Raw genomic sequence first — 17,685 nt, forward strand, 5'->3', positions numbered from 1 at the left:
CCATCATGGAGATGATTGTTCATGTGTTGTTTGTGTCAGCCTCCTCACTGTCAGCCAGAGGAGCGTGCTGGCAAGATATCTGTGAGGTTATTACGAAAAAGAGCCCATTAATCCTGCATATCTTTCAACAAAGGCAAACACGACGCTGCTTACATTTCATATCGTAGGTCTCAGAAATATTTAAGTAAATAAACAAGCTGTCCTCAGGGGAAATGAAGGTTTCCAGAGCAGTGTTTGAAACTAGAAAGGTGGCAGGGCATGCCACATATAAACACAGTAAATTAAATTGTGTTTTCCTTTAAGATCTGTTAAACAAAACAAGGAACAAGGATTTAGAGATGAATGCACATCAAGACAGCAACAAAATATGCTTAGTTAGAATTATAAAAGCTAAAAATTAAAAGATAGTACAAACACTTTAAATCAAAATAATGACAAAATTATGAATGACTTCACATCAACATTGATTATAATAAAAGAGGTGTTCATGTAATAATGTACAATGTAATAAATTGTTGATAAAATATATGATAAATAATGACCCCTATGACAGTTAACTAGGATTTTATCCAATATTGTTGTCTGCAAATTTCATTGAATCCTGTTACTATTTCCATTATTATATTCTTATATTTTATTTACATTCATTTTAATGTTTTTTTCTTTTTATGTAGGTTTTGATATGTACCACCAGGTGGCGCAATGGGGCTGATGTTGCTGATCAATGGAGTCATACTTGGCTCAAATTAAACATTATGAAATAAAACACTGTATAAAATGAATGCACACAAAATATTCTGTGTCCACAAAATCGTGAACTAGTCCATAAACTAATCTAATTATTATTAAATGTTATTCAATTATGTCTTTTCAAAAAAATGATTTTTTCCCAAGATTTTTTTTCTTTTCAAGTCATAAGACTAATGGCCTCTTTTCATTACAAGCAACCAAATTAAAAAAAAAAAAAAAAAGTCTTGTGTTTTTATTTCACAATTCTACAAGCACTCATGTGCTTCCTTATCCGAATGGTACAAGTGTTGCAGTGTGCATAGAAATGTATGGCCAACAACAAGACTTACTCAAAATAACGTCACTTTATTGGCAATTGTTCTTATTATTCCTAATGGCATTGAAGATCGCCTCTCACCAAATGGTCTGGCTCCAGACATTGCTTTCAAGAAATAAATGACTGAATACAAAGTAGAATTTTGACACAAGTTCAGCCCATTGTTGTCCACCACAGACCCCTCTACACATGCTTTGCCAAAAGGAGTGCGTCAGGGCCGACATGGATCCCCTTTCTGTGTTTTAACTCCAGGATGAGGGATGAGCTTTTCTGGGCAATCTCCAAACTTTATTCATGGGGACTTCACAATCTCTTGCCCCGTCAAACTTCCATGGGCCTTTAGTTTTGTTTGTAGTTTTTCAAAACCCTGAATGCTTTATTGAAAATATGCATACATAACACTTTTCCTACACAACAATACAAAACAGTACAATCACTTTTGTAAATAACACATTGAACGCAAAGCCACACATCACCCCTTTTCCCGCCCTAGCCCAAGGAACTTAAAGATGCTACAGTAAGCCCTTAGTATTCCCCACCCAGCCCACCTACCCACCACCACCACCATCTCTGAGAGAGAAATAAGACATAGTTAAATCAGAAACAACTCCCTTGGTAAACTCAAGACAAAAGAAGAGTAGACACTAGGTTGCATACAGACATAGCATTTGCCACCAGCAGGTAAATAATGGGCTTTACTGAAAATTCTTGTTTGGGTTCTTAGTGTGAATGATTTCCATCAAGTCTTCTGAAATAATATCGCGTGTGGAAAGGGGAGTCCATTCTGCAGTCCGGGAGCTGAGACAGTTTTCCAGACAGTGAGTATCAGACCTTGACATACATAAACCTACAGGAAACACTTGCGTGCCTCAAGCGATTTGGCTTTCAGTAAGGGTCAGATCAATCAACAGTGGCACACCAAAAAAGAAAAGAGATTTCGGTCAATGACAGACATGCGATAAAGTCTTTTTTTTTTTCACATGAAGGAAACTCTTTAAAGGCGAGGGGTGGATAGTTCAATAACCTGATTTGATTGTAGGTAACACACTTCCCTAAAAACTCCTCCCACTCCAATTGGCATGGGTGTTACTGTGCATATTTGTTTTTTTGTAATAGTAGTGGTAGATAAAATGCAACTGAATGGAAAGAACAAAAGATATCAAAAGAAAAGATAACAGGGGTTATTAAAGAGTACAACAAAAAGGAGGACTCCAAATGTCTGGTTATATTTTAATATGATCATACAAGGGATAGAGGTCAACCAAAAAAATGATATAATGTGAACAAAAAATTTTAAGTAACAAAAAAGTTCAATAAAAACAGACAGAAAAGCACTGATTTTAAACACGTTTTACTGTATAGCAGTCTGTAGCAAATAGTCATTACATACCCTGAAAAAGGGAGGAAGAAAGCTTTGAATGGTGCACTGACCACTGTAGAACTCGGCTGGAGGGCAAAAAGGGGGGCTTGTTTAATGCTCAGCTCTCTTAGCTCCGAGAGCGATACCCTCGAGACGAGGCTGCTGTGCCTTATACGTGCGAGGTTCAGTTGTTTTTTTTTTTTATAACGTCTACAAAGATAATCAGTCACTGCTTTTGGGTGCATAGAGGCATGGTAAGGGAGAGTCGACCCCTTTAGCAATCTCCGGTTAAGTTTTTGAGCCTTTGCCAATGCGACCTTTTGAGCCATTGGAAACGGCAAAGCGTGGCGACCATAAGCCTGTGATAACATCATGGATTTATGCCATTGCGGTAGGCGGCGAGAGCAGAAAGACCACTCAAAGTGCAGTGGGGGGAGAGGGGAGCTGAGGGGGTTTGTGTGCAACTGTATGAACAGGAAGGCAGTTTGTGTGTTGAGAGTGGTTCTGGTTTATCGGTGCCTCTTCTCTGTAACTACTCTTCCAAAAATTACAATCATTGACTTCTTGTATGAAATGACCCTTTGCTAATAACACAACACTTTACAGTTTTCTTCAAACTAATCACTCAAATTCGCTCTTTCTAGACTTTTTTTTTTTTATTCCACGCAAAGATGACTCGTTGCCGGTAACTCAGTGCTGTTTGAATGCCACGTGGTTCAGGTGAAACAAATTCAAATGTAAAAATTAAAGCCCCAGATTAAAGAAAAGGTTTTTTTTCTTCTTTTTTTTTTACAAAATGGCTCTCAAGTATTCTTTGTTCCACAGATAGAGGTCCCTATGGGGCTTTGGATAACTTAGAATTAGTTTAAAATACTCTTTACAATTTTTGCTATGGGATTAGGAGCAAGAGGGAGGAGGGTGGATCTTCTGCTGGTGTGAAATTGAGCACACATACAAAAAAACAAAAGGGAAAAAAAAAAAAAAAACACGCACCAATTAAACCTGCACCCACAAATGTCAACTCTCACTCGTGTGCATGCATAATCTCTCTCACTCACTCTCTCAAGCACACACGCACGCGCGCACACACACACACACACAGAGGAGGGAAAGCAGTCACCGGTGTGCAGTCGAAGTTACACTTTCACATCTGAAAGCACGTCTTCTGAAATAGATCAAACCGACAACATCTCAGCCACCCGCCTGCCCTGACTGTTGATATGTGACCTGTGAATCCCTCTGTCCATCTCCTCTTAGGCAGATGTAATGGAGTTGTGCGGTAGCTAGCTCAACAAAGGGCGTGGGGGGAAGGGGAAGGGGGCTGTCAGTTGGAAACATTACGGCGACTGTCCTTGTTAGAAGTTAAATTAAGGAATAAAAAGTCTGTTTTCCTAATGTCAACAAACAGAAAGTGGAATCTTCACACTAAAGCTTTCCACGGGCACTACTTGAGCTAAGATTCACCTCTTAAATGAGAATTACGCTATGACTATCATAAAAAAATCCCAACATTTAGCATAGCCTTTTTGTTGTTGTGTGTGTGTGTCCTTTGCCAGTGCCAGGTCGGTCAGTGTTTTTTCGTGGTGGGTTTTTCTCGGCCTTTGTCCAACAGATCGAAGGATGCAAGAGAATATAGCAAGAGAGTGGGGGAAGAGGGAAAACATACAGAAGAGTTGCTATATCCCCCCTATGCACCATCCTCCCCCAACAACACCCCCACCCATGTCCATGGAGACATTATACAGGTAATGTGAGAGACAAACAGGCAGACAGGTGTAGTCCAATGAGTAGACGGCTGGTCTGCGTGGTGTCTGTCTCCGAGCTAAAGGTGGAGGTGGGTTTCCTGGGAAACTCTGCGAGGACCTAGCATGGCTGGTGACCATGCAACAAGATGGGGGGAGGAGGGATCAGTTGGAGGAGGAGAACAGCCGTTACAGCTCACCAGTGGATGGCGGTTGTATCCCGCTGGCCATTTGACTGGTTTTCCTCCAGGTCAGGATCAGGTTTTTTGGATGAGGACCTGAATTTTTTCAGTGTCTGTCATCAACTCCACCATTTTGTCTAGGCCAGTCTCAGGAGACAAATTTTTCTCACGTTTGTTTTCTGTTTTTGTCTTGGTGGGTTTTGTTTGCTATTCTTGACTTGCTTTAGGTTGCCGTTTTATTTGCCTGTTCAGATTTTTGTTTTTATTGTGGGATTCTTGGATTGTTGTTAAAGAGCGATGTCATCTGGTCCATAAGTGACCATCAACTGTCCATGTTACTGCAGTTCTCTGGGGAGGAAACAGAGAAAAGAAAATTCAGAGATCTCACGGCAAGACAAGTTTTAAACGGTCAACACACAGCTGCAGCAACCATTTTAAAAACCACATTTGAGGTAAATATGAGTAGTCAGGTGTGATAATTACCATTGAGTCCATCCGCCTCTTGTGTGTCAAGGAAGGGTGCAGGACCCCAGACGCGCACTGTGCCGTCATCTGAGGCGGAAGCCATGAGTCCTGGGATGGCCGGGTTCCAGCTCACACAGTTAACGGTGCGTGTGTGTCCTGTTAGCTCAGCAATGGGGAGTTCGCCACGCCGGTGCCAGATGTACACTTTGTGGTCTGTGGAGAAAAGGTGTCAAAGGTGACAAAAAGGGGGAGTACAGACATTCAGTATATGGGAGGAAATCTGAGAACACTCTCATGATTGTTTTCATTATGCGACTGTACCTTCGCTGCCACTGGCAATGAAGTCTTCGTTGTGTCCTCCAAAGCAGGAGTGGATGGTGTAGAAGCCCTGGGTCACACCTTGGTACTTCCTCACCAGCACACGGTCTTGGAGGTCCCAGAGGTGCACTCCCTGAAAAAGGTTGTAGAAAAACAGACTAACTGCTTTGGTAATCTGCTTTAAACACAAACATATTGATAATGGTTGATAAAACTTACCTGAGTTGCTACATTTAACAAAGCTAATCTTCCATTCTTTGAAACGGTAAAAGACATGATGGGATGGTCCTCCTGAACTCTGTAGAGGACATGTAAACAAGGGACAGTCAGGAAGTGCACTGATTAATGCACATACACAGATTTGGAAATACTGGGTAACACGTGGACATTATACTTTCAATTAAACAGAATGACAACGTTTGGACAAACCTTGACTTATTTGTTGTGCGATAAAATTATCTATGAAATTACAGATGTATAGAGCAGAGGACAGCTGGAGGAACTCAGAGGGAAAACCAGAAAATATTTTTTAAGATAAAATATTATCCAGTTTTCTGCCATGAAGCGTAACATGCCCTATCAATGAAGTTACATACCGCAGAAACAATTACATGTAACTGAAGCATTAAAAGATTTTGAAACTGTTATTTTAGGGTAAAAGCAGTCAACAATCTCCTTCACTTTAATGTGCAACCATCCTCTGTGTAACACTGTGCGTATTAACATTATGCTAGATATAGTCAAAATACTCCTAATTCAGCTCAACATTTAAGGCCCTGCACATACACACAAGTGTTTCGCCTAATTAGACATCGCATGAGGTCATCAAACTCTGGTGATTAAGTTCTTTGTCCCAAACACATCCTACAAAGCTGAGAGTCAGTGAGATGTCAGTCAAACACCAGTGCTGAGCGGGGCTCTAATCAGTTACATTAAGTGCTGTAGACACTAACCAGGTGTCCACATAAATGTAGCAAAAAAGTAATCAGTATTTCCATAAATTCATCAGAGGAAAATGCAAATTTATGTACTTTCCGTCCACTGTTCCTATGCCAATCCTCACTTTGTTGTTTGTTTATCAAGATTAACAGTAGATGGCGTTACAGCCCCAGTCAAAGGCCACTATAGCACTGACAAGGATGAAGCGGAAGCAATGAGATGATGTAATTACAAGAGCTCCAGTCAAACCTTAAACAATAGGAAAATCATTTCAGGAAACATTACACAAATATGGGTTTTATGTTATTTTCATGTATTAATCTGAAAATTACTAATTCTGGCTGGTGCCATTTTCAAACTCTCTAATATTTCCACCCCTGCCAAGCACAGACACTTACCGTATTTTCACGACCATAAGGCGCACCTAAACGTCTCAAATTTTCTCCAAAATGTGTGGCGTGCCCTATAGTGCAGTGCGCCTAATGTGTTGTTTTTTTGTAAGGCGGATTACATGAGAACGTTGAAGGGTGAAGTGTGGGCGTTATTGTTGTTGTTGTAAGGTGGACGTAACAGAGGACTAGATTTGAACGTTGTGCCGGTATGTGCGTCACTGTTTTGGCAACCCCGATAATGGCAAAGAGACACGCTTACGAAGCACAGTTTAAACTGAAAGCTGTCAGTTACGCGGTGGAACATGGGAATCGAGCAGTCGCGAGGGAATACAATATCAATGAATATATGGTTCGCAAGTGGAGGAAGATGGAAAACGAGCTGCGACAGGTCAAGAAGACGCAGCTGAGTTTCCGCGGACACAAGGCGAGATGGCCCGAGTTGGAAGACCGACTCGAGCAATGGATTGCCGGTCAAAGGACAGCTGGAAGAAGCGTCTCTACAGTCACCATACGACTAAGGGCAGTAACGCTAGCGGAAGAAATGAAAATTGAACATTTTCAAGGAGGTCCGTCTTGGTGCTTTCGCTTCATGAAACGGTGCCATCTTTCCATCCGGGCCAGGATTTCAATAAAGCACAACCAAACTCAGTTTTGCTCCCGCTGCCTTTTTAAATACACACACTAGCATGCATGTTTTACCGGTGTGTTTTACCATGCCTGCGCCCTATGGTCCAGTGCGCCTTATGTATTTGTTAAATACAGAAAAAGCACCCGTAACTGAAACCGCGCCCTATAAACCGGTGCGCCCTATGGTCGTGAAAATACGGTAATTGCAATATTTCTTCTTCTTCTGTTTCTTCTGCAAACATGCATAAAATGGATGGATGGATGGAAACCCACCTAATGACTGGGTAGTGGCTTTAAATCTCCAACTCATTCGACTCCCGTTCATGAGCCATATGTGCGGTATTTCCAACTAATACTTGAACCATAATCAAGAGACATGACAGTACAGGGGCTAGAAACAGACACCTACATGTTTCTGTCTGTAAGGTCCTCGAAGTTGTACCCCCGGATACGTTGGTGGGTGTCCGAGGCCAGAACTGCTCTGCCATCACCCAGGCACCACAGGCACTGCACCCTCACGCCCTCCCAGGAGTCCAACAGGTTACCGTCCAGGTCCTGACAACACACACAGCACAGCTCTCATCTCCCATCCCTGACAGGCATGGCAACCTTGTCTAACACGAGGATCTTTCTTTCTGCTCAGGCATGAATAAAGAAGAAGCAGAATTTGAAGTACATGTAAGATCAAACTGCTTTTCTTCCACTCATCAGATTAATCTGCACCTAAATCTGAGCCTTTTCAGTTTTACAGCTTTTTAAAACATGTCAAATAAATCCATACTGAACATGAACAACAACACAAAGTTTATGTGTAACATAGATACCAAAAAGACAGATACATGCCTTCACCATCTTGCCGACAAGATGTGATAAAAAAGACACATCCTAAGGGGTTCTCTGAGTTCGTGGCTGGAAAATCAATACGCCGAAAGATCCGATTACCTTGAGGCTGCCTGTTTAATGTCAGCGCAACACATAACAGCTGCTATACATATACCATGACTCATATACAGTGTCTTCCCTTTTTCTTTTTTAAACCTCTCTCCCTTGCAAGCCTCCAGCACCTTCAAAGACATTCAGCATTGATCAAAAAAAGATTAAGAACACAGAGATGATACATGATTTTTGAGAGGAAAAAGATCTTAAATATTGGAGGCATTTAGTCTTAAGAACAAATACGTTTAGTTGAAAATAAGGTGAAAAGATGACTTACACATTGATAAAACTGTCCCCTTTGTCCTCCTGTAACAAAGCGTTTGCCGTCAGGGTTCCAGGCCACACTGGTCAGACTGTCTTCATGGGACTGGGACATTTTGGTCCGCAGCTCCCCCGTCTGGTCACCAAAGGGATTGTCAAAGAGAGTAGAAAAACAGAGGAGAAGAGAAAAATAGGGGGGAAGGGAGACAGCAAGAAGAAACATTAAGTAAGAACGGGGGAGGGGTGAGTTAAAAGAAATGAAAGGGGAGGGGAGGGGATGGGATGGGAAGGGAGGAGAGGTCATTGAGTACACAGAGCCTACAGAGTATCTATGGGAGGCTCGAGCGATTCTTACTTCTGCTTGTTTACTTTAATTTGAAAGAGACATCTCAAGGTTTTTGACATCACTCATCCATGCTTTTGTACACAATCTTGTTCTCATTTAAAACTGGGCTGGCTTATCATGGCTTGAGATGTATCATCTGTATAGGATTATGCAAAAGATGAAAAACAACATGTTTGTAGAAATGTTACCTGAACATTCCAGAGCCACAGTTCAGAGCAGTCGTCAGGTCCACAGGCGATCAGGTAGGTGTCATCGGGACTCCAGGCTAAGTAGGAGACACCGTATGCGTGACCCTCCAGGGTCCGCAGCAGCTTCAACTGGTGGCTCTCCTACACAAAGACACCATGAAGAGGATTATGATCAAATTAATTTAGACACAGAAAGGTTTAGGCCTTTGTTGCCAGGTACGAGGATTACAAGGTTTCAAACTGAAGTCAAACAAAGTGCAAGTAGGTTGGCAAGAAATTACATGACATTAAAAATTCAGACACATTCCAGAATTCACTTCAAAGGTGTGACTGAGCATGGTGTGTGTGACAAATTTATTTTACTCATTCCAAGTCTCAGGGGCACTCGAGTTAAACCAGACTCTAAAAAGTCTTGCCAACATGAAAGAACCTGGAGGACGAGCCATTTCTATGCATGGTGTTTGTCCTGGGGGTCTTATTTAGACGACATACAGTCGACAAACATGTCAGTCCTGTTTCCCCTTACAGAAAAAGAGAGGACCAACCAAATTTAAATGTTGAAGATGCAATGAAGAGAAGCATATTTATTCTCACTGTCTCATCTTAGAGTGTCAAACTTCTAACATCAAACATCTAAAGGCTTAAGAGTGCTAACTACAACATTTCTGTGTCATAATCTGAGACAGGAAAATGGTTAAAAGAACAACATGCATAAAATATGGCCCTCAAGGTTTAGAGCATGGGAAATTCTAAGATGTAAGATACATATTTCAGAAACTCAAGACAAACCTGCCTGCAAATGTAAAAAGCACAGACCGCTACATTCCTGCAGGGTAATTTAAGCTGTGGAGTAAATCATGAAAAAAAAGAGGTGGTGTGTGTTTATTCAAGCATTTCTCACACTCACCGGGTCCACTTGCCAAATTATGACAGTAGTGTCTTTGGAGCCGGTGGCTAGTTTGGTGCCGTCGTTCGAGAATTTGCAGAACCACACTTCATTACAGTGCTCTGTCAGAATCTGCTGGGTGTAGCAGGGGAACTGTTTCCTGCAACACGGAGAAACAGTAAAGGTTAAAATCTTCATTGTGCAAGTAGGTCTTCCTAGTTTATATAACCAAATATGCAACATAGGAAGGAGGAAATTATAATTGTTCTGGCTTTTGGAAACAAGAAGAGTAGGGCAGCTGTAATAGGACAGTAAAATGCTAGGCAAAACAAGGCTTTCAGAGCCTCAGCATAGCAGATTTATAACAACAGGAGGTCAGCTGAGACATAAACATTAGATGCTGCAGTATGATAATCTAACACTGAGGTCTCATGTGGCAGCACCAACCTGCTGCAGACGTGATCGAGGAGGAGAGAGACTGAGTCCAGGCTACTGTCCAGCTTGGTGTTGTGATAGAGGCAGCGGTCCCTCTGCAGCTCCACTGCTTGCCGCAGCAGCGTCTGCAGCCGCCGCGGGGGCAGCATCACAGAGGGTGGCAAGTACGCTACAACAGATAAAAGCAGACAAATTCAAACCCTGCGTATATATACTGTCGTCATGCAACACGTGTCATCTATACAAGGTCACTGTATGGATATGTCTCCTCACTCTGTAATTTGTCCAGCAGTCGGCAGCGTGAGGCGGTGCCTTTGCCCTCCCACTCTGCCTTTGCTCTCAGATCCTCAGCGTGGCTACACATTAGGTATCTGCAGGAAGACATAAGCACAGAGCTCAAGCAATACAACACACAAAGTGTTAACAAAAGCAATCACAATAAAAATACAAGCAAAAACAGTCAAAGAATTCTGGATAGTATATTGGGATTTAAATACAAATGGAAAACAAACACTGAATGAAACTGTATGTCATAAATACAGTGTGTAGAGGAACACTATGTTTAATGCAGGCTTCATTGAAGTGACAGAGATGCGATGATGGAGCCATGGATAAATCTGGATAGAGCCGACTGATTGACCTCAGACAAGTGGCGGATCAATAAATTACTCTGCCGATTGAGTGACAGACTATTAAAACAAGCAGATTTGTCGACAGTGCTGCATGATCAATGCACACAAATTGATTAAAGAAGAGATCAAAAGAATGTGTTTGTTGAGGGCATTGATCAGACCCTGGATCCTTTGGCTATGCTGTATGTCAGAAGAACGAATGTATATGATAATATGCATATTGGACAACCAAATAACAAAACTACAGATCACTCAGGAATACTGAACCAAGCCATTGATTTCTTCCAGTGTTACAAAAACAATTCAAATCAGCGCAATATAGGATATAAAACACACACAGGTGTTAATACTGAAACTAATTTAAAAAAGCAATCAATTATACATCTCATACATCTCTATCAAATCATGCCATCACATCATCATACTCTGTATTGTATTGATTATCAGTAGTGTGACAACACTGATCATCAAAAGTCCCTACATAATGGATCTGACTGGTTAAAAACTGTCCTGCAACATGACAGATATGTTCCATTACAAAGACTAACCAGCCTCCATTAAAGACTGTTTCCATAGTTGGGTCATTACCAGTTGTGGGAGCTGTGTGATGAGAGATTACAGAGCTATCTAAGAGGAACATGGGCATAGACAGGGGAAATCGTCCTGCTGTGAGACAGATGGAATATAAAATGTAAACAGTACCCGCTGAGAACGTGGATGCGATCTGTGTTATATTTCAGTGGCGTCAGCTCTCCCCGGAGCACCTGTAGAGCCTCCAGGACTTTACCATCCTCCAGATATTCGAGGTACTTCTGCTGCAGAAGCAGGAACTTCATACGCTGAGGAGAAGACAAAAGAGAAGAAGATTAAAGATGATGCACTGATCCAACAACTAGTCTCCAGAAAGACATAAAATGTTTCATCTCAAAAACAGATTACCATACAAATATACTACTATTTGCCACCAAAACACAAAAATCTGGGAGCATATTGCAGGCAGCATGTTGTCATTAACATATTTATGGCATGGCATATTTATAGGTGCTCAGGACATATGGCAACGTCAACATCAATAGCCTGCCTCCTTCAAACAGAAGATCCCTGGCTGGTATTTACCAGTCGCTCCTGCTGGTTAACACTTATGATACTAAGAGTCTCTGTCTTATCTCAGGTATGCAGTAGGAGCCGCAGCCCTGCCAACGGCTGCAAAAAAATTCAAGAAAACATCCGCCCACAAACGTCTACAAATAAAAACACACAGGCATCTCCTAACACCCCATATAGGCCTATGATAAAGCCTACCCGAGCTGCAGGAGAAGTCATGTTGACAATGACAACACTAACCTGCTACAGCTCAAGACATAAAATGGCTACCCACATCGAACATAGAGCTGAAAGTCAACGGCTACAGCCACTATCTCAGCCACCCAACTGGTGAAGGCAGTTAGGCAGACTTCTAACTCAGAGCAGCAGAGACACACAGGGCCACTTTTGAAGCTCATCTTGTCTGCTAATTAGCACGCTAGCTGGGGCTCATTAGTCATAAGTGAGTCCCATTTCCAAACTAAGAATGTAATGGGCCATCATTAAAGTCTTCCCAATGTACCATTTCAGCAGCTGGCATACAATTAATGTACTTGGATTATTATTATTTTTTTTTTACAAGAAATAATACAAGACTTGCAGAGTAAATCAAATCGACTGACAATTTTAATTTCTCAAGAAAGGTAATTCTTTTGAGATTCTTCTGACAGAATTTTACTTCTTAAAAAAAAAGAAAAGTTGTTCCTCACACCATCTTTCTACCATTCACTAAACAGTGACCTCGTTGTATACATATAAGTCAATAAAAACAAAAACTGCCTGTCTTGTGTCTGTACATTTCCATAAATCTAAGGACAAACTACCAAAAAAATCTAAAAAGTCAAACCACATGTTGCTTCAAACAACAGAATCATGCATGCATATCATAAATCTAATCATGAGGCTCCATCCAGAACATTTTAGCTTTCAGTGTCACACAACAAGAACCTGCGGACCGCCACTACAGCGGTACCATTCCAGAACCTCCAGTTGTGCCTCCTAACTAACTGAACTGTCATTCAGCTCAGTTCAGGTTTAGGCAAGGGGAGCTTACCACAATAGCATTGGGAGAATGCATCAGTGCTCTCAGCTCATTGAGATCATTCTCAGCCTAGACCAAAACAAAGGGAGAGAGAGAAATGGTTAGCTCAGCAGTTTCCATGCATACACAGAAAAAAACTAATCACATGAGCAGTAATATATGGTAGGTCTTGTGGTCAGTTTCTTGTTTAAGATGAGTCAGTTGGAGGCAACATCCACGTGCTGTGAACATAATTATAAATGACAACCTGAGGCCTTCCTGTCTCTCATACAATTCTGGCCATTTTTCCCAGTAGAAAAAAAAAATAGATTTCTGGACACAAAACACAAATCAGGGGCTGGTTTACGATTGGTTTATAGAGAGTACAAAACTGCCCAGCACACTTAAAAATGTACCACTACTTGGCCCAAGGCTGTTGTTTATTTTCCATCCTGCATTTTCTGTTATGGGTTCATTATTCCAAAAGATTCACAAGACCATTTTTAATAAGATGTGTGCTTTTATAGGCCTCGGCTCTAAAATGCTGGAATGAGAGTTACTGTGCAGTGAGAACTGGGTGATCCTGCTGACAGTGTTGATATAAAAGCCAATTACATAAAAACTTCTTAAAATGTGTGCTAATATAAACCTAATGTTTTCAAATTCCACATTATCAGGACTAATGGAGCTCTTTTAATTCTGCAATAATGCTCTGCTGTGCTTTGAGTGCTCTGATAAACCTTAATTTTTCATCTTTTAGTATAATGATGGGCATATGATGTTGTTCTTGTTATTGTGTTATAATATTACAGAAAATGGTTGGCTACACTTTTCAGGAGTCATACTAATACCATGAGCAAAAATGAGCAGTTTTATTTGACCATATTATCTCACTAAAATGCAACGCCAGTTGACTGCCGAAACATTCTTCTCAAACCACCAACTCAAAGCTTTAAGTAATAGTAATTATAGGCAAATGACAAATATAATCCACGACATTAAGTACATGAACATGAACTTGATAGCTACATGCCCTATAATGACTATTTCCTGAGCTAAATAGCACTTTAACAGTATGGTCAAGAAAATACTTCTTTAAGAGTTACTAATAGGCAATTGGTTGAGCTTGTAGGACTATAGCAGACCACATTAAGCACTCTGCCTATCCTCTTCCAGACTTCCTTCAATGATTCCTAACAGGAATCATATTTGCTTTTGACTGTAAGTTATATGAGAGGATCTCAGATATGCGTCAGCTGGTTTCTCAACTACAAAGAAGCTCTTCATCTTACAATAAAATACACACAACAGATCACTCGGAGGGTCAAATCAAGGTAATTCCAGACCAACCTTGTCCCACTCTCCTTCCATGACATGGTTGCGGAACTTGGTAGCTGAGGGGTGTTCCAGTCTGCAGCCTGATTCCTGCATCAGCAGGTCCACTGTCTGACTACAGAAACAAAGACAGAGAAAGGAAGACAATGTTAGTCCGAAATCTCGATAGCAGAGGATAACTTTAAGTACTTGAAGTGCAAAAATCAAGTACAAACAGCATATCTGAACAATAACTGTAAAAATGTGAGGTCATCATTATGATGTTGAAAAGTTAGCAAATGCATATGAAGAGTCAAATTTGGGCAGACTAATAAACTCTTCCTTGTTATCTAATCACCAGTGGCATGTCATTGTTGTGACTGTGCTGTTTACAAGGTGGGATATCTGCAAGAATAATTTTCGCAGTGGGACAATATCAACCACATTTGCTGACATTAGCATGAAAGCATTTTCAAGACCAACAATGTCTGGAGGACATTCTATCTGCGGCCAGTAGGCGGTTCAACAACATGAACAGTTCACATCATCCTCTCAGCCTGTCAACCGTGATGAACCATGGCCATCTGTCCAAACACCACCTCTCTGCTAAACACACTCCACCAACACAAACAGGTCTGCTGAGATGTGTGTGCGTGATAATGAAAGTGGGTTGGGGATGGGGGTGGCTGACACCTCCAGCATGATGACATCATTCTCAGGTATCAATGGAGTGGCGCAGCAGCAGCAGCAGCAGCAGCTCTGTGTTGAGCCTCTCATCCAGCTGGCCGCTGCTACACTGATTTCTCTTGCATTTCCCCAGCTGAAACGCAGGGGCTCTGTTTCATACCAGGCAATGCCATGTATCCCCTCCGACCCACCCTCTTTGTAAACATAGCGATGCTCTGCTGGCTTTTTATAATGCCCTGTAATGGCAGATACACTTTTCCCAGCTGGATACCAGAGAGCTGCGGATGTCTGGTCATCCAGCAGGGGCTACCACAGCCACTTCGAAGGAGAGGGCCAGACATAGATTTCTTGAAAAACCCCACTATGCTATTATTAGATTCAAACACAGGCTTCCATCTCAAACAGCTGGTAGAAAGCAGCATTCTTCAGCCGCCATGAAACCCAACAGATTCTGCTCAATTCAAGGAGCAACTGTCGCCCACGGTACTGACGGCTGTCTTTAAATAAATACATGCCCCAACACATGCACGCCAATGTCTGAGTGACTGACTGTTGGCACATCGCTCTGACACTGTGGCAGATAAATAAATGCACTTATCTACGGGGAAAGTTGTCATGTTGATGCGATAGCTGTATAAAAGTGTGTGTGTGTGGTGGGGGGCGGTTGATTGGATAAATAACAGCCCGGCTCGTAATGACAGCTCAAGGCGTGCAGAGGGTGCACTCGGAATACTAAAATAACCAGGACAGTTTTCGTAACCATGCTAGTTATTATTACAGTATGGCCGACCTATTAATGGTCTGCCCACACTCTCTTGTAAAGAATCCGTGTTATTTTTCCCCGACGCAGCCAAGCTGGAGAATGAGGAGGAAAAAAGAAAAAAACCCAACCAACCAACCTAAACATTGACAACCCGCACATTAACATTTCCTCTGCATTTTTACCCCCGCAGATGCAAAAAATTGCGCACTGCAAACTCGATGATCCTGCTCGCAGTTGACAAATAAGCGACATCAGGTTTCTCCGATCGCATGACATTGATTTTAAGCTCGGAAAACCACAACAAGGCAGACGATCTTGTTTTCCCCTGAATAAAAACGTTACTAACGTTCAGATGATGTAATGCTTCTCTCCCTCAGCACGGACTCAATAACGTTAATTATCGCATCATGGCGCCACTGGCACACAAAACAAGCTTCGGCTCAAGATGGGCTTGTTAAGATGCCGAATGTTAGGCTGTGTTTTATGTCTGTGCGGGGGTTTTTAATGTCAGCACACAGCACTTCAGCGCAGGCTAGTGCTGTTAGCTCCCAAGCTAACTGTTATTGTGCAAGATGGACCCCTTCTTTCTACCAACTGCCGAGCTCAGAGGCTAACTACCCCATCCCCCCATGTTTGTGTCTGTCAAGCGCACTATTAGCGCTCCAACCAGCTGCTAGTTCGCAGTTTTTCGCATGTCAAACACCTGTAATGTTAATCACCCTTCATGCCTTGTACGCTAACGTTGGGTGTATTTGTAGTTTTTTTTTTTCCTCCACTTTGAAGAAACTTACTTTAGCCCTAGTCCGTGGAGATGTTGCCCTATTAATCGTATGACATCTTCCTCCGCCTGCGATAGTCGTTTTTTCTTTTTCAACGAGCCGACCTCCGAGCTCGAAGCCGTAGCCGAAGTCCCCGAACCGGGACCGGTTGAGGACCCGTTGCTGGTACCGACGCTATTCCCGTTGTCAGTGCTGGAGAGAAGCCCATTGGAATGGGTTCCGCCGGCCGAGGATGACTCCCCGTTTTGTGCGCTGTTCAGGCAGGAGAGCTCTGAGGATTCTTGTCCCTGTCCTGCCCCGTTTGCCTGCATACTGCTGCTGAGGTTATTGACGATACTTCGGGTAAAGTGGATGGCAGAGGTGGCTTGAGAGTGTGTAGCAAGTCCTAAGACAACTCCGGACAGGCCTGTTACAACTGCTGAAGCCCCGGGCTCTCCTGCTCCCTCCGCCGCCGAGGCTCGGTGCTTCTTCCGCGGGGGCGGCGACGCTCCGCCGGTGTCCGAGTCGGAGGAGGAGGAAGCGGAGGCCAGAGTTTCCTCACCGAGAGCGGCCGTGGTTAGAAGCCGGCGGAGCTCCGGGTGGGAAATGAAGGTTAAGTTTCCAGTTTTGAGGCCTCGTTGTCGGGCTCACAACGGACTGTCACTATGGAAGCGCTGTCAGTTAGCCCGTTATTGTTGTTGTTTCTCTCAAAACAGCTGCAGCTCTAATGGAGTCCTGACGCCTTGACGTAACCGGAAATTCCTACACTACCAGGCTTCCGGGTAGAATTATAATCCATGGGTGGCGCATGAGAACCTAGTTAGCATAATAATTAACTGATAACAATAAAACATCACATTAAAATTCATTTGAATGTCTCCTGAGACTTAATGTTAATATAACAGTAAATTAAAATTAGCATACAATGTGAATCTCATATTGACTGTCCACAGGCTTAATTCTAAATGAACCTCTCACATCTTAATAGATTATATAGACACACATTAAAGAATAAGCCTAAATAAAATGCAGGTAGAAGGTTTTTGATCTCTGCTTTGACACATGATTATGTACACATAAAAAATGAAATAAAAGTAGATTGTCCTAACCAGCCAATATTTAAAGCATGGTTGTAGTGGTAAAATAAAATTTGGTAAAATATAAGAGTTTACTACCTAAACTTATGATTGTTCATTTCCATTGAGACCACTAATAAGTCATTCTAGTGAACCATCGTGCACAATAAGAGTTAGGTTTCAACTTTGATGTATTTTTGTTTATAGT

The 17,685-nt window shown here is 42.1% G+C and overlaps 1 protein-coding gene across 1 annotated transcript; it reads right to left on the minus strand.

The window, feature by feature from the left end:
- Positions 1–2,278: 2,278 nt before the first annotated feature.
- On the minus strand, positions 2,279–17,167 carry wdr26b (WD repeat domain 26b). The gene is made up of 14 exons (XM_037085606.1): positions 16,435–17,167; positions 14,230–14,329; positions 12,913–12,969; positions 11,478–11,614; positions 10,417–10,514; positions 10,156–10,312; positions 9,730–9,868; positions 8,823–8,963; positions 8,305–8,424; positions 7,501–7,646; positions 5,353–5,431; positions 5,137–5,266; positions 4,834–5,028; positions 2,279–4,698 (listed from the first exon to the last, which is right to left on the minus strand). Exons 1-14 carry the CDS (start codon positions 16,731–16,733, stop codon positions 4,673–4,675), a joined length of 1,824 nt encoding a protein of 607 aa, XP_036941501.1. The 5' UTR covers positions 16,734–17,167; the 3' UTR covers positions 2,279–4,672.
- Between the last annotated feature and the right edge of the window lie 518 nt (positions 17,168–17,685).

This window comes from Acanthopagrus latus, chromosome 22, assembly GCF_904848185.1.
Source record: "Acanthopagrus latus isolate v.2019 chromosome 22, fAcaLat1.1, whole genome shotgun sequence".
In the NCBI taxonomy this organism is placed as follows: domain Eukaryota; kingdom Metazoa; phylum Chordata; class Actinopteri; order Spariformes; family Sparidae; genus Acanthopagrus; species Acanthopagrus latus.

Excerpts from the sequence above, each read along its gene's own strand:
- wdr26b (XM_037085606.1), bottom strand. The coding sequence starts at position 16,733 with ATGCAGGCAAACGGGGCAGGACAGGGACAAGAATCCTCAGAGCTCTCC. Across the intron at positions 10,515-11,477 it reads CGCATCCACGTTCTCAGCGG|ATACCTAATGTGTAGCCACG; the intron begins GTACTGTTTACA and ends GTCTTCCTGCAG. Across the intron at positions 5,029-5,136 it reads CATTGCCAGTGGCAGCGAAG|ACCACAAAGTGTACATCTGG; the intron begins GTACAGTCGCAT and ends TTTTCTCCACAG.